Source organism: Falco peregrinus, chromosome 8 (genome assembly GCF_023634155.1).
Source record: "Falco peregrinus isolate bFalPer1 chromosome 8, bFalPer1.pri, whole genome shotgun sequence".
Classification (NCBI taxonomy): domain Eukaryota; kingdom Metazoa; phylum Chordata; class Aves; order Falconiformes; family Falconidae; genus Falco; species Falco peregrinus.
Window position 1 is genome coordinate 64,844,746 of NC_073728.1, and position 23,751 is coordinate 64,868,496.

Sequence of the window (23,751 nt, forward strand, 5' to 3'; positions counted from 1 at the left end):
TGTGGGGGGCCTTTCCCATGAGGGGAAGGTGCCGTTTGCCTCACTTCTGCACACACCCCATGTTACCTGGTGGCAGGGCACAGTAGTTCCTGAAGACGCTGGGGTGAAGGGAGGTAGTCAAGTGCATGCCAGAGCCAGTGCCGATGCCATGCTGATGGGGGAGGAGCCACCATGACTGGCCATGCCTGTGATTCATCCCAGGGGGCTTCCTGGTGGGTCAGCTGCCATCTCACAACTTGTTGCATTAATTCCTTTTTCTTAGCTTAACCAAATGCAGTAGGGTGCGTAGCATTAAGGTATTGCTTTCTTTTATAAGTCCCTTCAGGTCACTTCCAGCATGCAGCAGCAAGGCAGAAGTAACAGGGACCCTGAGAGGCACTGAGGAGGGGAGATGCCCACAACCAGGCTGGGAACTGGTATAACTCACCTGCTGCAGCGAGCCTTACCTCAGTTGGTGAACCAGTCACCCAGTGTGGTTGGTACTTCAGCTGGCCCTTGATGCTCACATGCAGAAATCCATCCAGCCGCAATCGTGAACACTTTCTGCAGCTGTAGAGGGGCATTTGAGGTCCTAAGGGATGCTGTTGAGGGGCAGCGTGCATGCTGTGCAAGCAGTGTTGGTGTTGAGTGCGCAATGCTGCACTATGTCTCAGGGGCAGCCTGCCAGGTGACAGTCCACAGACGATGTCCTGCTCACTCGTGCAGGGAGCAACATTATCACATCCCAGATACGAGCCCCGTAGCCCAGGCTCAGCACTAAATATCTCCAATAACAGGGCTGTGTGGCGTGACGAGGGCTATTACTCTTGCCCTGCAGCCCAGCCTCTGAAAAAGGAGCTGCTGGACCCTCCTCAGTGGTGGCAGTGCCTGGGGGACGAGTCAGACCCCATCAAGACTCCTGGTTCGGGCTGGCTCGGCTGCGCAAGGCCAGCAGTGAGCACTTCCATCTCCCCAGGGTCCCTCTGCCAAAGCCGTGGGCACCAGCTAATGGGCGCAGGGCTCCCCCTCGCACAGCACTTGCAGGACCACGGGGCCATTTGTGCCCGTAAGCCAGCTGCTCTGGGTGAGCTGTTGAGCCCTTACTCTCAGCAGCCTGATCAAACACCATATCTCATGGAAACCAAACACAGCTTTAGCTCCACACACAGGCTTAGTAAATACATATATATATTTACTGATCCTAGCATCCTCCAGGCCTTGAGCAGCGTTTCAGCTGAAGCTGACAGGTCAGTGGTACGAGGTGGGGGCTGAGCCCTTCTCCCTGCGTGGACCCTGTGCCGATGCTTCCGACCCATCACAGGGACTGAGGCCAGGGCTCACCCTCCACTGCCTGGCACAGGGAACAGCAGCTCCTGCAGTGCTTTTCAGGAAGAATCTGTTTTTGTTTTCCCTTTGAAATCACTGCTGATAGCTGAGTCGGCTTTACAATAAGCCTAAAGCAGGATCTGATGCAGAACAGCTTGCCTGGGTGAGCCGCAGGTCAGTGGTTCCCACCGCACTGCCTGCCCTGCCCCGTGCAAAGGGCTGGTGCACCACGTGTGGCACGGCAAAGGAGAGCCCCACGCTGCCTGTGCCAGCCCAACCTGCTGTACGGGGCAGGAGAGGGCACGTGGGGTGACCGTGGGAGGGCTGCGGTTGATAGTAAGTCACAGGGAGCATCCAGCAGCTCACCCTCTTCAGCAGGACAAATCTCATTATTTGATAACGCATTAAAAGGACCTGTCAGTTCCTCTGCAGTTGGGTGCTAATTCTCTGTTGTTCTTGATGATGAATTTAAACAGCGGCACCTAATTAGAAGCTGCAGGGCATGGATTATACTGTCAAGGAAATGTTATTCAAACAGACACTCATTTACCTTCGCATTAACTGCGTGACCTTAATTTACTAGAATGTGCATGGATCCAAGCCTTGGATTTATTCTTCGGTGTACTGTGCGTATCAGTGTGGGGCAGCTGGGGCGGCTCCATGAGCAGTTTCTTCCAAAGAGCCTCTGGGTGACTCCCGGATACTCAGAGAGCTCTTCGCAATTTCCACCAAAGCTTTTGACATTTAAAAAAGCCACGTTTGTTCTTACCTCTGTGGAAAACATGTATAGCACTGCCGAGCCAGCTTGTGGAACAGACTGGTCACAGCTGAGGCTGCGCTGCTGTTGACAGGGTTACAAGGGGTGGCAGGGGATGTCCAAAGCATGTGGCTCTCATTTCCAAGCATTTTAAAATATGCCTCTCTTCACGGCAGCTAAAGTCCCCCATGTCCTTAAAGTCCTTTGGGACAGCACTCCAAAGGTCCTGTGTCAGAGTCCACCAAATCCATCCTCCCTTCCCTGACCCAGGGCTCTCCTGCACTGCTGCAGAGCCTGCTTGGGGCTGCGCCTGAGCCGAGACCTGTCCCCCCGGCCACGCTCACTGCTCCATGCAGCCCAGCACCCCGCTCTGCCGGCACGCCTGCACCAAGGAAGCAATGGCACATCCGTGAAGTATCATTAGAAAACCAGCGCATATCAACTCAAAATTAAATTTAAAACAGATTATTTGAGACTGGAAGTCCTTATTCACTCCCACAAATGAAGATGGAATGGGATAAAATTAGGCTCCTGTGACTGTTGTTAGCCACTGGGCATAACCACTGCTCAGTGACAGCCGCCTTCCCGCAGTGCAGGGAGCTGTGCCATCGAAGTAAAATCACAAGGTTTATAATAAATAGTCTTTTCTTCTCACTTTTCTGGAAGGACCTGTCTCACCATTACTTTGTGCAACTCCCTGGCTTGCTCCCACATGGCACTTGAGCACAGCTTGGCTCTGGTGGGGTACAAGTGCGAAATGCTGTTGTGAAGGCACTGACTCATGCGGCAGCCACCTCACACATGGGAATAATAACTTATTTCAAAAGCTTGTGGAACAAACATGAAGAAAGCAACAAGGAATAGCGCTGCAGAGTTGATACCTACTTACCGTTGATAACAAGAACAGGAGTCAGGCATCCTACCATGGTGTATCACGGCCCAGGGCAGCTGAGAGCGGTGTGGGTGGACAGCAGGGTTACAGAGCTGGTGGCCTGGCTGCCCTTAGGGCCATCAGCACTGTGCTGTAGGGCAGGGCACCGGCTGGCACCATCCCCAGCAGCTGGGACAGGAGCGGTGAGAGTACAGGCGGCATTGGCTGCGTGGGTGGTGCAGCCCTGGAGCTGCAGCAGCCATCCAGGGATCCCCTGTGCTGCCAGCCCCTTGTCTGGGGAAGGAACAGGGTTACGGTGCCCCGTTAACTGCTCATCACAAGACTGGCTGAGATCCCTTGGGAAGCCCTGGGTTGAGCGCCAGCTCCCAAAGCAGGAAACCAAAGAACAAACTGCGGAGCAGTGCTGGGTCTCTGCTTAGCAGCTGGAAACAGCAACATGGCCCCGAAAGAAACTGAAACCCGGGAAACTGAAACTACTGCCAGTGATAGACTGCAGCTCTGTAACCCACAAAAAGGAGTCTGGCTTTTCAAAATCTGAGTTTCTTTCCCTTTCCCAAGCTCGCTTAATTTTAATTCCTGCCCTGCCAGCCCGTGTGAGCGCTCAGCCACAGCAGCAGCATGACAGCAGGGATGTACTGGGGGAGCTGCAGGCCTGTGGCAGAAAAGGTGCTAGAAAAGTTATCAGCATCCGTTATGCCCAACCTTCTCTCTGGACAAGGATCCCACAGACAAGGATCCACTTCTGGGGGACGCAGGGGACCATGCCCGAGGTGCTGCAGGGCCAGGGGACCAGCTCCACCATGTCATGCATCACCAGTGTGTCTTCCAGCAGCATCATTGCGGCTGCCATGGCAGCACCCCCTGCACTGGGGGGGCCCGGTATGTTAAGCATAATTGCTTTATCCACAGAATAAGAAGATAAATAAATGTTAATGAACATCTGGTCTCCATAAACAAGATAAAATTAATAGCAATCTTATTTATTTAGTGAGCAAGTTAACCATATTTTAAAACATCCATAAAAAATGCATGGCTTCCTCCAGGGATGCACTAAGCTGAGTGAAAAGATATTTATTTACTGCCAGAGCAGGGCGATGTTGTGCTCTCACAGCAAGCGGGCACATCACCACAATCCCCACCACCAGCGTCTGACTCCGGGCACCTTCCGTGTCCCGGCCACGGCATCATTGCCCAGAGGGCACTCAAGGGGACACAAGGGCTCTGCACAGCTGGCAGGCATAGACAGGCCAAGCTGGGAGCAAGGGCTGCTGCGGGGTCCCCCCTGCACCCAGGGGGTTCAGAGGACTCTGCACTATTAGCAGCTGAGCACCAAAACAAGCTGACCTGTCTGTTAGCATCACTGCTGTCTGCTGGAGTCATCTGCCCCTTCACTACCAAAGCCTGCCCATGCTGTGGCTTAGTAGACTTAGTTTGTTCATACAAAAAAAAAAAAGATTTTAAAGAAATTAAAAATTAAAAACACTCCTGCTGTTCTGTTTGCCCAGCAGGGATCTGGCTGGCAAGACTGTGATTGCCAGAGAAGCACAGGAACCAACAGTGGCTTTTAAAACAAGTATGTTAAGAGCGCAAGATTAAGGAAAGGCAGCAAAAACAGCCAGGAAATTGAGAGTGACGACAATAGTGGTGACAAATTAACAGAGGCAGGGAAAATACAATATGGACTCCAAGCCAGCAGGGGATGATGGCCAGCGGCAGGTACTGGGCCAAGGCTGGGGCATGGCCAAGGCAGCTCCATCAGCACCGGCCTGGCAAAGGGTCCTTGGGAGAAGCCGTGGCAGTTTGGCCTGAAAGGGGCAATGAGGGACCCCCGTGGCGGGGGGGTGGGCTGTGAAACCCCTCCCCACGCATGGCCCAGGGCAGCCCAGTGAACCAATGATTTTTTATCCTGAATTGCTGTTACGCAGCAAACTGAGTTTTGTCCTTGGCTCACCTCGTACCATGTTCCCACACCAGTTCCTCGTGTCCCCCTCGTGCCCCTCATTCCTGTTCTTAGATGTGAACAAATACCTGTGAAACCTGTCTGCCTGAAGCAGGCAATCTGCTTAAGACATCCGACATTCAAATGCAACATGAAGAATTTGGTAAAAATTAAAACCGCTGAGGGTCTAGACTTGCTAACCCAAGTTTATCAGCAGCAGCCACAGGATGGGATTTCTCGAGGTCTGACAGTGACTGCAGACCCGTGGGCAGCTCTGCCACCCCTGCACAGCAGAGGCAGGCAGGGTTCCCCTCAGCCCTGGCCAATCACCCCGCAGCCCCCCAGCTCCCACGGTGGGTGTACAGTAACTGTTGTTCTTTCCAGGCAGGAACTACACTTCCCGCAGGGTGTCACATTTTTGGCCTTAGGCAAGCTACAATCCTCCTTATCCCACTTAAGTACCCAGCAATGGCATTACCTGACACTGGTTTCCGACGGCTGGGGTACCGCCACGCTGATGGAGCAGGCAGGCATCGGGAGAAGACGAGGGATGCTTGCCCTGAACTTAGGGAGAAACGTTTCAAATGTCAGCAGCAAAAATCCCTCCCAAGCTGTCCAGATCTTTGTGAACAACCTTCTGTCTTGGTGCTCAGACTGCAAGTCCCAATGGCTGGCTACCAAAACAGCAATTGCTGGGAAACAATTTCTCATGGAAGAATCAATCTTTCCCCAGCCCCCAACTCAGAGGAAGAGATCCATGCCAAACACAGAAGAGAGAGAAGGAAATACTTTTGACACTGCCACTCCTACCATCTAATATTTAAGCAAAGGACTAAAGAATTAAACTAGAAAACCATTTTGCTTGGCACCCTATTGGATGTATGCCAACCTGAATGCTGCTGCTGAAGTTTAATGCAATATCGCGCAGTGCCACAGGTGCTGTTTTGCCAAACACAGCCAAGAATTTAGGCAGTATGACTTCAGTTGTTTGCTTTACTCATAAATTCACAAGTCCACCAAAATCCAACAAAAATTGGTATTAGGCCTGTACAATCCATATATAAAAAGGGTTGGTTTATTGTAGTTCAAATACATAAACTGAACAATCCCAACATTTCAAAATTAAACTTTAGAAACACAAGTTTAACATTCAAAACAGAAGTATAGTTTACAAGAATTGCCCAGAGGGGAAATCCACAGTCTAATCCAGAAGTATGTAAAGATCACTTTATCGTAAATAAAAATGTGTTTATACAACCGTCCTGTTCTGCTCCAGTAACCACTGTTATTTAGCAAGTGTTTCCAACTTCGAGTAAAAACTATCAGATAAATCTTCACTTGGGCAGAGCAACCTCATTTTGCTTCTAATTCATGGATAGGGTAAGGAACAAAGCAGACCTGTGAACAAATTTAATTTGGTCTCTTAGTTCTAATTCTCCTCTCTCAGTTCTAACTCTGGCTTTAATGGATTTAGTTCCATTTACAAGGGTGAAAGCAAGCAGAGGACTGGGACTTGTGTTTCCAGAACACTGTCTTCAGTAATCAATAATTTAAGCTATCGGACAGCATTTCACCTCCTCAGCCAGGGACCGCGGGTAACCATTAGGAAGCTGGTGGCACACACGTAGTACAAGTTCAAACCACAAGTGTGATCATCCTTCAGACTCACATGTATGACACTGCTGAGAAGAATGTCTCCAAATATCAGACATCCACACCTCATATACAGATACTGCATTGCTCTGAGATCTGAAGTTACCAAACACAGCCCACATGTTCGGATTTTTGTCAGTCATGTCCCAAAGAAATTCATAAATACCTTTAGCGTGGGTTTTTTTGTTGTTGGTTTTTCCCCCCCAGAGACCATTTTACGTTCACAAATGCTGCTTCTTCCTCTGCTCCTCAGATGGTTTTGCAATATATTCACGGTAATGTATATGTATAAACCTGACAGATGGCTCATGCAAGCTTTTTGATTTAACAGATACCCTTGGCTTAAGAGTATTTCATAACTATTTTGTTGTTCGTCTTGTAGGCTCTGAAGCTGTGGGTGGTGGGGGTGGGCCTCGACGGTCCAGGTCATCTACATAGGAGACTATGAGTTTGCGTCTCTCTTCTGGTACGCAGTCAAGTACCAGATACCGCTTGTCGTTTTGTAGTATCTTCTCTACGTCTTTCAGATGCTGATCTGACTCCTGGATCAACTTTTTGGATCTGAAAGCAAGCATAAGAATTACCACCCGACAGCTCTCCAGGACGCACAGAACACACCGGGAACTCACCCTGCTCCCAGCGGCGGCTGCTGTGACCTCAGAGGAGCTGCCCTCACCATAAGGAAACACCGGTGAGTCAACGGAAAGGCAAAGCAGGGAAAGGGTACAAAGAGCTGGGTATCTTCTTAGCTAGAAAGATGCTGCTTTAGGTCAGGACTAGGCACATCAACAGTACTCTATGCACAGGAAATAAAGGCTTGTTGCCTACATTTGTGCTACATTAATTAAGCACCACGAAAGACTTGTGTCTGGCTGTGGACATAGCCTAGTACAGCACTACACGAACTATACAAATGCTAAAACCTAGAGGGGACAAAAACCCAAAACCAGATCTGAAAGAAGCAAACACAGAATCTGGATGAAGAAGTCTCCATTACAGTTGAGCTTGACCGACTGTGCCCACAGCACCAGCTTAGAGCACTGCTACTCAGCTCGCTGGCAGCAGCCCCACCTGAACCCAGAAACCCAGCACACTACAGTGCTGACAGCAAAGGAACCATCTGGGTCGCTGGGTTCTGAAGACCTTAATTTCATTTTCTCTTTTTTAAGTGAACTCCCATTTCTGATAGGAAACATGTTTTGGTCCATACTCAAAGACTCTGTATCAGCCAACTGCTTTGTAAATCTATCCACCTGCAAGGCACACCCTTTCAATGAAATCCTCCCTCCCACAGAAACCAGGCAAATTATGATTTTTGTAAATAGAATTTCAATGGAGCAAATATTTCTTTCCTGTCTACTCCAAAGTCCTTAAACAGAGTCCTCATTCCAGTACTGATCCCTCCTGAGTGTAAACCAAGGACTAATACAAACATGAAAGATGGCTGTCGCCACAAAATAAATTTAATGCCTGACAGCTCAAAGTAGTATTCACAGAATACTATCGCAAAGCCAAAAAGAACCTCACACCTGTGCTAGTCTCATTTTCATTACTTGTTGGCCAGCAGCAGCAATGTCAAAACAAAGCAGAAAGAGGTCTCCAGCTGCTGCAGACTTTTCTTCTTTTTTTTGATAGGTTATGAAAGGTTATAAATGTGTAAAACTCAGACATCAACTTATGGTAGGAAAAACAAATACATCAGTTTGTTGCCATTAACATGGAAAAGCACAATAAAAAGAGGACTCCCTTGTTGACATTATGGTACACACCTGTATGTTATAAATTTGGTCTCTTTCAATAGTGTTCGGAAGTCAGCTTTGGCAGTAATGTATTTGTCTCTAATGTATTCCTCAAACTCCCTTTGTTTTTTCTGGAATAAAAAAGGTAAGCTTAAAACACTGAATGCAGATTAAGTATCTAACATACTGAACCTAAGCAACAATTACATGTTAATGACATTTTTCCTCATCTTTTACCTTTTTAATTTTAAAAAGATCTTATTCAAACAGTAATACCACTGTTCACATAAAGCGGAAACCATTTCAGCAGCTCCTACCTTCCCTTCTCTGTATCCTGCACTATACTCAAAGTTAGCCACAGTGATGCAAACCACTTACCCTGTCACTTGAAGAAAATTTAATGCACCTTGGATCTTCTTTAATGATTTTTTTCACTTCTTTCCATGTTGATGTTAAAGTTATCTTTCAAAAGAAGCAAAAATAGTTAAATTAAAAGAAAATTAGATTCTAAGAACACGGAATGTAAATATTACTACATCTGAAGCTTTTAACTATCTCCCAAGTCTGCTAACAAAGTTGTTGCTGTGTTTTTAAGTGTAGTATAGATAATCAAAACCCAACTATGTTTGTCTTTTTAATTAGTTGATTTTCTTTTCTTTATTATTTTGAGATGGCATTTTCAGATCAACATCCTCACAAATATAACTTACATCCCAAAGTCTTTTTCTGGTATCGTATATGAATATGTTGTTAAAAATTACCTGCAGAGAGCTTGCTTGAGAGTTACATGTCTGTCATCTTAGTCTAGCACACCGAAAGTCTGCCTAATATTCTGAGGACTTTTAACTAATGCATTAAAAAATGAGGTAAAATCTTTTCGGTTAAAAGAAAGCTGACTGAAATTGGCATGTAACTAAAAAAGAGCAAGACTCACTAAAACCCCACAATACACAAAGCAGATGATAGATTTCCAGAGTATTAAACAGAATACAAGTTCAGATTCAGTAGCACAAGATAAAGCAGAACATCAAAACAGATCAACTTGGTAAGATTATATACTGATATTCATTAAGACAAACACACTAGATATCTGAAAGAGCAAGATGCCATATTATAAAGAGCATCAAATAATTCAGTGTTGAAGAAAAGTAACATCCTGCAGGAGATAAAAAGATCACTGATTAGAAGTTTAAATGCAAATTAACTGTATGTTAAACTAAAATAACACTCAAGATAAACAGGTAAGGAAACTCAATGCACAAATTTTGTTATGAAGAAGAAAAGACAGCAGTGAAGCAAAGGGGCCCTGGAAATAAAAATAAACAAATCAGAATGTTTGATGGAAAACCAGAAAAAGACAAATCTCTTTGAATATATACAACTCTTACCGCTGAAGTTTCATCCAGAAGTTGCCTAAAGTGTTCCCTCTTCTTTTTGGTAAGTGCTTCAATGTGTTCATTAAAGAGCTTCTCCTTCTCTTCTCTTTCTAGCAAGGAGCCAGATTCCCATCGGTGATCTTTGCGTAGAGTCCTCCTGGTATCGGACCATGACACATCTGAAGAACGCACCTGAGCCAAAAGATGATTTTTTAAAATCATTTTTTCTACAGTTTACTGATACTTTTTATGTACTACTTAGTATTGGTTTTTTGGGTTTGGTTGTGGTTTATTTTGGTGAGGTTTTTTTAATAATTTTTCTTGTTTTAAGTTAAGGTTCAACTTGAAAAAAAAAACCAAAACAAACCACCAACCAAAACCCAAGCTGTTTTTAAGTTAAAAAGACTGTAGTAGCTTCCCCACAAATATTAAACAGGCAGTGGCAGAACGAATTACTTTGCATCAGTTCAAATGCAGATGGAGATACCCCACTGACTTGGTTGAGTACTTTCTCAAAAAGAAAAATCCAGTGCGCTCTTCTATGCATAACATACTATATTAACTGTGAGTGGTCTGGAAAGGCAGCCTCAGAGATAATTATTTCCAAAGAAACACTAGGAACTTTGCAGTGCTGTGCTTCTAGCCCAGAGAGCATCCTCAAGGAGCTGTGGCTTTCTTTACTAGCTATACCACCAGGCCAGAGTGATGAGCCATTTAAGTCCTGCCCTCTTATAAAGAATTCACTGCTGCAACGTGGAGCCGAGCACTAGTAACACATTTGTATTTCATATCTTACACCAGGGAGCAAGGGCATAGTACACACAGAAGTGAAAACTTATTTTGCTAATACTGTCCCCTTAATAGGACATTGGCCATACAGGAAACGTTCTCTCACCGATCAGCCTGACCAGCAGAACAAAGTAAACACACAACCTAAGCACAGAAACAGTAAGACAAAGTTGCTGCGTTTGGAGCATGGAGAGACAACGCACAAATAAGGGGACTCTTCCTAATGCTCAACTTTATATAGTTTTCCAACAGATGTACCAAAATTTACAGTAGCATGACCGAAAATCTGCCATTGCCCATGAGACTCCAGAGACAGAGAGCAGGAATAATGCTATCCACTAACAACCTGGGCAAGACGCCTTAACATGAACCCCAAATGCAAAGCATTCTCTTCCCACCAATGCAGAACGCCCAGCAGCGAGGGGAGGGCAGTGGGGAGAAGACAACAGGATTCTATTGCTACATAAACTTAATCACATATGCCAAAAAGCTGTTACGTAGTACAACAATTGGAAGAAGAACGCACGGAGAAGCTGAGAAAGCCTGTCCATATCTCACCATGTCAGAAAGAAGCGCTTTGAAGTTTTGTATAGCTTCTTCCCGTTTGTGCTGCTCACGTTCTCTATCAATTTCCTTGGTTTGCTCCGAACGAGCTTTCTGGACTTCCCTTTCCCGTTCACGCAAACTTGCCTCAATGCGAGCTTGTCTTTCCAGCTCCTTTTCTTTTTCAGAATCTAAGTTCTGAAATGTAAGAACAAATTTTTCTCAATAAAAACAATACAACACCTTTCATATTTTCATCAGACAGGTAAGCAAATTAAAGTGTTACCAAACTAAAGGCACCTTGGAACAGAATACTTCAAAAGTGATTTGAGATCTATGGATTAGAAAACAGGTTTTGCGTGGGGGAAAAGATGTTTGCTCACAACACTGATCACAGAACAACTATTCCTCACGAGCACATTGATTGTGTACACTGACAAACTCCAAATACAAGGGGGAGAGGGGGAGAGCAGTATCACTATTTGTTAGCCCAGTTTTACATTCTCAGATATTAATCACCTGGAAGAGAAAAGAATCCTGGATTAAGACAGAACCACCAGTGAAGGAACTATGTATAAGCCATCTATATCCCTGAAGGAAATTTTTATATCAGCTGAGCTTAACAGCAAAGGAAACTGCCCACCCTGGTAGGTAATCAATATGGCACCCATTTTCTGGACTTTTACAGCCATTTTTACAACCAACAGCTTCACAGGAGTCTCTGCCTTTCTTGCTCTGCTGGATAAATTCTCCCAAATACCATGTGTGTGTATGCACACGTATACCATGAACACCTGCAACAGCAGCACCACCAGAACTTGTAAGTTTCAAGCTGTCATTCTGGGGTACTTCTACAAATAACTACAGTATAGAATTCTCTTTAGTATTGAACTAAAGCATATATTCTAGTTAGTAACTTCACATTTTAACAGAATGTGACCAAAGAACATCCGAAGTTATACTTTTGCATGCACCGTGCATACCTTAGCTATTTTTTCTATGTACTGTTTGAAAAGATCTTCCCTCTGTGAAGAGCTATCCACTGCTTTGTAACGGGGGTCAGTCTCTACTTTGTCCTTCACTTTGCTCCAGCGAGACTGACTGTCCAGGTGGTGATTAGCCAGTAGTTCAAAGAAGTCCATTTTGATCTGTTTTACAGACAAAACCAGAAAGACAATACTTGAGAAAAATAGTCTGATACCCAACGGTTTGCTCTTACGAAAAAAGGAGTCAACTTACCTCCAACAGAGGGAAGCATATTAATATTACATACCATTACAATTTAGAGAAATCACTAAAACTCTGAATTTAGGCATAACCACATCTAAAATTCACTTCCCCTTGGGACAATTTTGCTAAAGCAGATAAATTAAGAACATCTGCTACATCTAAGACGAACTATATTATTTAGAAAATTATTCACCAATAGTTTTTATTAATTTACTCCAATTTAAGCTTATTTTTTGAGCTTTTATATATATATACATCAAAGTAACAAGTTACTGATTCTACATTATAGCATTTTGCATATCAATACTATAGAAGCTATGCAGTTTTAAACAAGGCTCTAGACAAATCAATGAATATTTATGGATTCATCCTGCAAGTGTACAATGAACAGAGGTAAATACTTGGATCTGCTGATAAAGAGCAATGTCTTAAGATGGATCTAACCAATAAAGAATTACCCATGTATGATAATTAAGTAAATTATGTTTAAGACTGATATGCACATTTATATAAAAGTTTAAGAAAATGTAGTCTACTTTGTCAATTGGAAATGACGTGTCAGCACTCTGTCCATAACAGCCATCACAAAGGGCTGGCAGAGGATCAATCATGTTAGTTTTTTTTATCTTGAGACAACTAGCAACATGCTTTCATCCAAACTCCCAGAACCAGCAGCTGCAAGAGCAACTACTATGCCTTTATCTTTTTTTTTTTTTTTTTTTTCCTGGGGTAGACAATGTCCCTGTTCCTGCTGCACTTTAGGTCCTAGGTATTTCCTCCTTCATATTTCTACCACTTTACGCCTTAGAAGTCTGGTCTGGCATTTAAGCCTCCATTTCTCTGAAGCAGAGAGGCGAGGGCTGGTTCACCTCACTCGCCCAGTGCCAGGGAACGACCCCAGGGACTCCACAGGCAAGGCCAAGCATGCTGCCTTCGCAGCATCCCAAACCCTGCTGGTCTGCAAAACGAAAATCCCTCTTTATGGCACACTAATTCAAAACCCCAAAAACCTAGGAGAAGGGATGACCATTCATTTTTTGCTACTTCTCTCTCCTCTTCATCCCTTTAAAAAAAGAATACCACCAAAAGCAGTTTAGCTGCAAAACACGGAGGTTCATATGGGAAGCGAGCAGAGGGACAGGCGAACAAACTCTGGCTTGCCAGAGAACTGTCACACCCTGGTTCTCTGAAAATGTGGTTTGTTGCAGAATGCAAGAATGAAATGAAGATCAGAACCAACATTCTGCAGCCTTGCCCACCAATAATTTTAGTTCTTCACAATATTAACACATAAAAATAAAATAGGCTTTTTTCTTTACTATCTCAGCGGAGATACTAATATAGCAAGCAAGCAGAGATTAGAAAACAACTGGTTAGTGCCAGTGGGAAGTTGCTCTAGATCTACAGCACTATCACTTTTTCTTAAAGTAGATGAATAAAATGCTAAGCAAACCATTTATTCATTGTAATATTAAGAATGTTGTTTCAAAACATCTTAAAACATGCATGCAGTATCAAAAATATGAAGCTTTCTAAGCCATGGCATTAAAAATATTGGTTAAAAATTAAAAAATTCCCAGACATTACTACAGAAGTCTATAAAGTAAGGGTATTTCAAAATTTCTGCACAAATCATATATATTGTATGTATCTATTCCACAGGATGAAGCCTCATACCCACAACACTGCTGGAAGCGCCGTGCTACCTGCTGCAACACCAAACCAGACCCAAGACCACCGCCACGATCTGCAGGAAGATGCTCCCGCCAGAGCCACCAGCAACACCCCGCCTGGTGCGCCTCCCTCCCCCTGGGCTCCTGCACTGCTGGAAGGAGGTGCCAGAGGGATCCACTGCTTCACCAGCAGCTGATCTAGCAGAAAACCAGGAGGGTACAGCCAATTCCCTCCTGAGAAAAACAAATGACATCTCCAAACCTTTAATGCTCTTAGAGCATGGGTTTAACTTCAGTCATCTGCAACACAAAGCACAAGTATTGCAATTTGGTTTTCAATTAAAAAAAAAAAATAAAAGGCAAAAAGGTCTCAAAAAATGGGAGTCAAAAACATCTTACCAAGGAATAATGTTTTAAGACCGTAGCACTATGACACTGCAAGTTAGGTATAGCTATACGAAGTAACTAGCTCCACCGAGCAGACCATTAAGCAAGGAAACTGTTAAGAGGTCTTGATACAGGACAGATGAGACAGCCATCAGCACAGTGGGCTGCAGCATGTTTGCAGCTGAATATTTCATTAAGTCTATGTAAAACGGGACATCAGGCTCATCAGCTGGCATGGCTCATCTCAAGGACATGGAACAAGGTGGCGTCCTTGCAGCCTGGTCGACATTGCCAGCTCATAGTCCCTTCCCCGGTATCCTCAAACCCACGTGTACCTCCTCAGGTCTGTCATCTGAAGTATTAGCATTGTACTTACTAAGTAAAATTAGCCACGTGAATAAAAACAACCATCTGAGAAGCTGGCTACTCTTTCACCATCCGATAGGCCATAACTCAATGAAGCAAAATCAAAAACATTATATAATTTAACACCCTTACATTAAAGATTTCTGTAAAGTTGATCTTCCTTAAATAAAGATTTTTGGACTTTTAAAACAGACTGAGAAAGCTTCAGGTTAAATGCCTTAAATTTTCTTTTATGTTTTAAGCACTTTCAAAATCAAAGGAAAATAAGACTGAAAATATTTCAGGAGTATTTAGAAGTCTTTTTTTTTTTTTTTTTTTTTTTTTGGCAGTTAACACATTGCAGGTACAACTCTCATCACTTCACAAGGAAAAAAACTAAAAAAATGTAAAGTACCGGAACTGCGGGAGGCTAAAGTCACCACACAGAGATACCAATTCTTTCCTCACTAGGGAATCCCATAATATTTGCGTGTCAGTGATTGACAGCTGTCAGACTGAACTGATTGACAGGCCGCACAGCACATAACTGTAAAGTCTATCCACTTGTTATAAAACAGAATACATAAAATGGTTACAAAAGGCTTTTGGAGAAAAAACATTATTTCAAAAGCAAACAAACACAATCTCTCTTCTTCTAAATTTTCAACTTTAGATCATGCAACAACAAAGCAAATATTTACTTTTTTTAAAGTCTTTAACTACACTATTAAGCTGCAAGAATGCTTTAAAATTCCATATTCATAATCGAAATGCAGTATGTAAGTCTTAATTTTGAACTACATCAGTTCTTCTCTGAAATCACATTTATTGAAAATATCAGCAATAAGTCAACATTTGAAAAGAAATTGAATACAGAATCTAATTAGACCAGAGTACCTAGATTAAAAAAAATATGCAAAACTTTATTAATAACGAAATTGTCCTACATCCAACCTGTTATTCAGCATTTTTCTCTTCTTTATGCATTCTCAATAGGTGAAATTTGCAATAACTTAATACTACAAAATAAACATTGCAGACTTCAAAATGTCAAACATGATTAGGCTTTAGAGGTTATTTTCTCCATTCACACAACACACAGGGACATTTAAGTAAGTGGCTGCATATTTTGATGGTAATGTCTGACGCCACCTCCATAGCAGCCTGCTTCCCCAGCAGCGAAAGCCTGCTCCCTGCTATTGACAATACGGTCAAGTGACATTTGGAATTCATTAATCTTTAATAGCTGACCTTTAATTCTAATAAGCAGCAGTTTATACATAAGATGTATTTACTGAAAGATTAAAAAGTCACTAAAGTGCTAGCTTTTAGATGGAAAGAGAAGATAAGGAAGCTGTTTGAAATTTAAACCGAGTATCCTGCAGAGAATTTCAAATTCTTACTGCCTCCACTGGAGAACAGAGAGGTAGGTAGTAGCCAGATCTGGGGTTTCCAGCCAAACAGGACAAGAATCTTTTTCCTTTTAATGTTTCACGATAATATAACTTTAAAAGAAATATATAATAATCAGGCACTATTCCAGTTAAAAATATGTTACTTGCTTAGGTAAAGGAAAAAAATGTGTCATTATTTAAGTAAACTCAGCTTCACAAATACATTTAAAGTTCAATTCTACATACTCTAAAAGTCAGTGTACCTGCAAACTTAAAAACGATCAGTTCAGAAGGACCAAAGGGACACCTGTGAAGTGTCTGCAGTCTAAAACCTCTACGGAAAGAGAAGGACTGTGTCTCAGAGAAGGCTTGCTGGAAACCAAGCACTGGCTTTGTCCCACCTCACTCAGACTCGCACCATTCACACTGCTGGAACTAAAAAAAGTCACCTTACCTTCTCACCTCTGGTCTTCGAATCTTCTTTTTCCTTCTTTCTTGCCGCTGTGATAAACTCATTAAACAAGGCCTCTCGATCTTTCATCTTTTCAATTGCCTTGAATCTCGAGTCTTTAGCATGCTTGGCTGCAAATTCACTAAAAGTAGTTCTGCAACAAAATGGCAAGTGAACTCATTTGGCAGAGCTGTCTTTGCTGGGAAGCAGGTTCAGCAGAGAAATATTTCTTCTGCTAGAGTACATGCCAAAGCACAATTTAAAAAAAAGAAGACAACATCCTATGGTCTCGCTATAGAGATGCTTGATCAATGAACTATATAGAAAGGAGTCAGGTTTAGGCACACACGTGAAAGGTACTGTTAGAGATTACAGGGGTTGGTTGGTTGGTTTGTTTGAATACAGCTATCTGCAGAAAGTGCACGTGTAGGAAGAGAGCCTACAATGCAACCCAAGAAGAAATAAAAAAAACCCTCAGTTGTCTACAAAAATCTTCATGACTGGGTTAACAGTTCAGCCACCAGTCTGTCCAGGTTATTTCACAGCTGTGAAACTGAAGATTTTATGTGCATTCACTTGCAGCCAAACCATGCTAAGAGTTCACCAAGAAAATCACCTTTTGGTATGAGTCACAAAAGACACTGGCTGAATCAATTTTTCCTTCTACAGTGAACACTGCATTGCCTCATCTTCAAACACAGAGCTGAAATATTTTAAGCACCATGGGCAGATGCAGCCACACTGGGCTTTCAACCCATTATCTCCATAGCATTTCCCTGACCGTTCTCTCACCTCCAGGGCCAGATTCCAATCTGTGCAGTAGATATAGTACTGCCACTTACCTCGAAAAAAACCACTACTGTGCTTTTTCCAAGCTCTGATGCAAATCTGGCCCCAAGAATACGTGAGACACTTATAATCATACGAATGTTTTCATCACAGCATGGAAATAATTAGACTTGGAAAATCCAGCCTACTGTTGCTGTAGGGTAAATTGAAACAAGAAGATAATTTGGTAGCTTATTCAAAAAGATTAGAAAGTGAATGTATGTACAGCTATATTGAAGAACAAGAGTTGTTTAAGTGAAGTGGAACACAAACTCTTGAGCATGTTGGACTGAGATGATAAAAAAAACAGTCTGGCACTCACAGAAGTACAGCAATATCTTTAGACAAACACTGAAACCAGAAGACAAAGGATAAGATTAAACAAGACAGTATTTCAGCTGGAACACTCTTTCCCACCCCAACCCATAATCAGACAAGAGTCAGTCCCAATATGTCACACCAGAGATACCTTGGAAGCTGAGGACACCAAGGCTAACATAATAGTCCATGTTAGTCTCCAAATTGTATGTTAAAACTTATTACTGATGAACATTTTCTTAAAACATTTCCATGCCTCCATTCTTCCCAGCCTACTACTGTCGAAACTGTTACCCTTATAAAGTGAGCAGACAGGTGTTTTAAGTTATTAATCAGATTTGATGCAATTTAGAAATTAACATAACACTGGCTTCCACCAGATTTCCAAAATGGGTCACTGAAAAAAAAATTAAGCTTAACAAATGAGTTGTTACTTCGCTGTAAAAGAATTAACGCCAGATAAGCCAAGAGATGCTGAAAGAGAATGATTTAGAGCTCATCTGGTGACATAAGCACGTTTCATGAACTCTGTGCGAGAAGCCTGTGAAACAAACAATTCTAGCAGTAGAGTCTGGAACGTTAGTACATTCGCTGTCCTCACCTCACTATTATCACTGCAGGTAGGTCTGACTGTGAGGGGTACATCGTAATTTCTATATTACAGCAACCCAAACATTCTACCATATTACTATTAACATACTTTGTAACCAGAAAAACATCCCTTCAGCCCCTTCAAACCGAAGAAATCTCCCTAGTACCTCTCAGAGACTACTAATACTCTTGAGAAGAAACAGGGTTATTGAAGAAAACTTGCGGTGGATCATGAGGCTTTTCTCACAATCTGGACAGCATGCTGGAGACTTCTTCAAAATGCTTTAAAGTATGTAAATAGTTATAAATCACAAGCTCTATCATTTCATGGGTTAGGCGAATGCAAGCAGGCAAAAGAAGATTTCAACAATATCTGATGGTTCTTCTCTGCCCATTTTGAAAGAGGTTAATCTACCTAATACCACCCAACATAATTCATTCTAATACAGCTTATGATATGAACTAGAAAGAAGCTCCTACCTTGGATTAATCTTTGCTTCTTCCATCATTTTCTTGAAATCCTCCTTGGCTTGCATTATTTTGTTTTTCTTCTCCTTGCGCTCTTCTTCTGCTCGGGTTTTCACATACTGATCAAATACCTACAGAAACACCAGTCACCGACATAAAACACAAACCTGAAACCAATAAGCTCTAGGCAAGAGGGAGGAAAAATCCCATTTCTTTCCTTTTCTCCTATTTCCTTTCCTTTCAGCAGAGAGCCAACACAAACAAGGCAGAAAGAAGGGTTAGGGACTCTTTGCATTTGAATATGCAAATTACTCCAACCTCTGAACGTATAGTGTACTGTATCATAACCTGAGACCTACGAAGAAGTTTCTTACACATTTGTGTTATGTTAAAATTTTTCTGGGTTGTATGCTTAGGACAGCAGACACCTCATGTAGTCTTCAAGTTTTCCATTTGCCTACATCCATCTGAAGAAAAGCTTCTGGAGGGAGAACTTGCTTAACAATAAATATGTGCTTTAGCCCACCCACCCCTTTTTTATTAAAAAATAGTTTATTCATTGTGCCAATATTTTGAAGAGATACTGATGATTATCATAGCTATGTTTAGGTTTTGTGAGCTAGGTAAATAACAATTTCACTGTGTTAAAATATTAGATCTTCCAACCACAGGAAAAATAAAAACTAGAAACTCACTTCTTTTCTTGCTGGCTTCTTCCATTTCCGGACAAACCCTAATTATAACAAAAATCCCTTGCAACACTGATTAGTCTGGAAGGTCAGGAAGAACAAAAATAGCAGACTGAGGATTTAGATAAAGCCTGTAGTAGCTGTGTCTAGATGGGGAGTAAATCTGACTTCTCTTTTACCTGTTTCCTTTCTTTTGGGTTGAGAAGTAAGTAACGAGGATCAAAAACTATCTTGTGTAGCTCTTTCTCCCATGTTGAAAAAGCAGAGACCTTCAATTAAAAAAAAAAAAGTCAGATTTTAACTAACAATTAAGTTTCCTCAAATATACAGAAGTTGTACAGTTTTGCTTGAAAACTACAGGACATCTGATGGAGAGGGGAACAAACTCATTCTGAAGCTTTCATCGCTAATAGATGATGGAGGCTGTCATAGCAAGTTTCAACACTAATTGGCTGTGAACATTAAATAGTAATACACATGTAATTATTACTACGTGTGACAATTAGGGTAAAAAAAAAAAAAGTACATCAGAAGAAAGCCTTGAGATTCTATGTTCTCATATCCCATGCCTGCTTTACACTTTTTCTAAGTGTTATGAGTGTAAACAGTTCTGCTACAAAAGAAACAGATTTAAACACATTTGAGCTCATCTTAAACAAGTTTAATTAAAACTACCCCATAAAATCCAGCTATTAAAACCAAATGAAAGCTGCACAGGCAGCTGGAACCACTTCCATTTTTTAAAGTTACTATATAAACTTACATTCTAATAGCCTAACTTATCCATCAAAACTGACTGGTATCAAGCAGAGTTCAAATTTTGTTAACTAAAAGCAAGAAGTCTCCCATTTAACGATAAGAGCATACAGGCTACAGTGGAATTTACTGCTTTTCTCATGTAGGAACATTTCCAAAAACATTAAGGATGTGTACAGTTTGTGTATCTTACTTATTTGCAATGGCAGCTTTCAATTAGGTAATTACTTAGAAAAAAGTAAAAACAAAAATCTGTCTTGATACTGTTTAATTTCAGTTACTTGGAAATCAAAATTTTGCTATAATTGTAATACTCTTTGAAATATGGAGTTGTGTGCCAAATGCATCCATTATTCAGAGGAAGGGTGAGATTGTTTTCCTTACATAAAGCACTGCAGGTTCTGAATTTGCTAAGAACTGAGGCCTCTGCCCAAAACCCTCCTTCCCTCCCCCTCCATCTCTCACACACACAGATTTCTCTGACCCCTCTTTCTAGAAGCATGTCCTTGAATTGCTTCATCCGAGCCTCCAGAGGGACAATGGCTCTCTCTCGAGCGGCTTTAATTTCAGCTTCCATAGCAGCCTCCTTCTCTGAATCAATGTCTTTGTTATCGTCTTTCCTGAAAAAATCAAACATACAGTATAACTTGAGAAGTAATGTGTTAACCCTGGAGGTTAGAAACTGAACTGCACCAGCACAAGATGGACATAACCCGTTACCTCAGAAGCGCAGGCTCAGAGGTCATGAAAGCCATTCTTTGAGGCTTGGCTATGAATGCTTTCATACTGAAAGAGCTCAAGAACCAAAATATTCTCAATAACTTCAGTGCCAAATGACTCCAGGAAGTTGGCACATTCTGGTTGTATTTAGCAGTCTTGCCAGATGTGCAACAGATTTTCCGTTAACCGCACGAATCTTCTTATCTCCCACTCAAGACCATGAGGTCCGTGAGAAGGCTATGGCTAAGGGAGTTGTTCAAACTGAGCAACAGAAAGTGCCGTAAAGAGAGTGATACATTCATCCATCAAAGCATTTCTGGAAAAAAGTGTGCTGTTTGTTGATCTACGTTTACTAAGAGAGCAAAGACGCTTCATGCCAAACACACTCAAAGCTCTAACTGCTAACAACTTTATGATCATCCCTAAAAGTATGCAAAACCAAATAAAATGGTAAAACTACTTTTAGAACACCCTGTGTACATAACTTAATAGTGAAGTGACATGTATCGCTTCCAATAGGCAATACAGACCAAAAGATTTACGCAAAATTCTCAAACCTTTATAACAGAGTGAAAACAGTAATCACTATGAAAAGTATATATGGCTGCATTTTTTGCAACAAAATCTTGTGCACAGAAATCAACAAGCTAGATAAGCAAGCTACAGAAGCAAACTATTTAAGATAAACTGCACTCAAAATATTCCTTGGATTCACCAACTTACACCATTTATTTCCATTTCAAATGATTTCCAAAGGAGATGCTATTTCTGCTACACATGAATTTCAGCTACCTCAGAGAAATATCAAATACTTGAGCTACTAAAGTAAAATAGCAGAAAGCTGATGAGCGTGTTCAGCGATCCTATCAGTTACCGTTGGATACAGTAACTGTATTCTGCTGAATACGACAGGAATACACACTGCTCAGATGAAAAACTTTATCAACACAGACCACTTAGTATCAAAAACACAAACTTACTTGCGCTTTTTAATTTTAATAGGCTCATCTTCGTTTGCGTCCTCTGTAGATTCATGCTCTTCTCTAACTGTAACAGATTTCAATAATACTTCAGATTTTGTATTTATGCAAAGTGTCATTTACAAATGAAGCCTTGTGCAAAAACAGAGGACAACACATGCAGCAAGAATGTATTCTGACAAAGACAGACATACAGTTTTCAGTCACTTTCAGAATAACACTATCTGAATTTGGCAGCAGGACTAACAGACTTGTGGCCAACTTTGCATTTAAAATGGCAAACACTGACCTCTTATTCCCAGGGGAAATAAGGGAAAAAACCCTCCGGCTAAACAGTCTAATGAAGCACATTTGGACCTGCTCATTACGTACATGCACTTTGCTCTCCTCCAACTACCAAGCCATGTGTCATCCCAGGACTATTTACTAGAACTCATGCCAGAAACAAGTCTCATCTCAGCAGCTTCTTGAATGTTTCTCTGCTCTTGGCAGCTGTTTCCAAAACTGTATTCCAGTTGATGTTCTCTAAGTTAAATCCTCTTCTGTGAGAGCCCTTCATATATTATGATTAATTCTTTTCTGGCCCCTGAATTCCTCTTGCTTATAAAACAAACACAGTCCCTTTTTTTAAGTCAGTAAAAACGTGGAGTTTTTTCAGCCTGTTGGCATTTAGAGAAAAGTTAACCTTGTTAGTATCTACTTTCTTCAATGGACTATTTTCTCCCCAAAGGACTCTATAAACCTGCATTCCCACCAGCCTTCTTCAATTCCAAAGCTATATAAATTTTTCAGTATGTCCTTACATTTCTCTCATTTATTTCAAATATTGCTAGCTTTGGAAATCAACACAAAATAAGCAATAAATGATATACAGACTTCTCAAGAAGGCAGTACGATTGCTCTTACTAAGTTTTTTTCCTTCTTCCATTCCTTTTTTGTGAGGAGGTTCTTGAATAATTTTGTCCACATCAGCTCTTCCAATTAGGTCATCTGGTCGATCCCACATCGAAAGGCGAGTGGTAGGGTTATAGAAGAAAACACGCTCATCGCCGGTCCACACCACACACCTAGAAATCGAACAGTCAGACAGGGAGTCTCGTATGGCTGTTGGTTTCATTCATTCTGTTTCATTCAGTCTGTTACCACACTCAAAGACTGTTCACAAGCACAACGGTCACAGACAGACCCAGGTTACACTCACTGCACAACTACCAGACATTCCTACTGTCTGAACAGGACACTGAATTATTGCTGTTCTTTGCTAGCAGATCTGAAATGCAATTTTAGAAATGCTTTTTATCAGGAACTGCAGTATACTCAGTTCTCTAGAAAAATGTTTCAGACAGATGAATTTGATTTGGGGATAAAATGTACCTCATCGCTTCAATGCCCTGCAAAAGACGGCAAAAAGCAACCTAACGATCATGCCAGAATTGGATAAATGATGGGATGAAAGAATCACAGAGATAATTTGAAGGGAGGCAGTTTTAAACATCAAACATTAATAAAAAAGCATCAATGGCTGAATTGCAAAAATTAAGACAATATTCCTCCATCAGTAAGATTTCTACCTTGGTCATCCATGCACACCAAGATGATTTACATACATTACAGCAAGAGTAACCTCATCATGACATTATACACACAGGCACCTGCTGAGTATCTATGCCAAGTAAAAAAAAAAAAAAAAAAAAAGGATTGTTTTGGCCAGCACCTATTAATTCCCCAAGGCAAAAGAAGTCCAAGACTATTTTTTTTTAAATTATTTTATTTTTTTGGCCAGTATTTCATACCAGATCAGAAGGAATCAGTGGCAGATGAAGGAAACTGGGATATGAAATCTATACTGGTAACGCACCTAACAGGACTGCAGTTAGTGTGTGGTACAAAGGCTACACACACACCACTGAACATCGTGAGCTGTGGGA

The 23,751-nt window shown here is 41.9% G+C and overlaps 1 protein-coding gene across 8 annotated transcripts in view; it reads right to left on the minus strand.

Moving 5' to 3' along the window:
• Positions 1-5,952: 5,952 nt before the first annotated feature.
• Positions 5,953-23,751, minus strand: part of TCERG1 (transcription elongation regulator 1) — a 34,865-nt gene continuing 17,066 nt past the window's right edge. For all 8 annotated transcript variants that reach the window (XM_055811835.1, XM_055811834.1, XM_055811831.1 and 5 more), the window contains 12 exons: positions 22,730-22,890; positions 21,824-21,890; positions 20,608-20,743; positions 19,547-19,636; positions 18,691-18,809; positions 16,477-16,627; positions 11,977-12,141; positions 11,009-11,191; positions 9,674-9,853; positions 8,664-8,747; positions 8,316-8,416; positions 5,953-7,107 (listed from right to left, as the gene is read on the minus strand). In XM_055811835.1, coding sequence (XP_055667810.1) covers positions 6,906-7,107; positions 8,316-8,416; positions 8,664-8,747; positions 9,674-9,853; positions 11,009-11,191; positions 11,977-12,141; positions 16,477-16,627; positions 18,691-18,809; positions 19,547-19,636; positions 20,608-20,743; positions 21,824-21,890; positions 22,730-22,890 — 1,639 coding nt within the window. In that variant the 3' untranslated portion in view covers positions 5,953-6,905. The remainder of the gene's footprint in view (positions 7,108-8,315; positions 8,417-8,663; positions 8,748-9,673; positions 9,854-11,008; positions 11,192-11,976; positions 12,142-16,476; positions 16,628-18,690; positions 18,810-19,546; positions 19,637-20,607; positions 20,744-21,823; positions 21,891-22,729; positions 22,891-23,751) is intronic.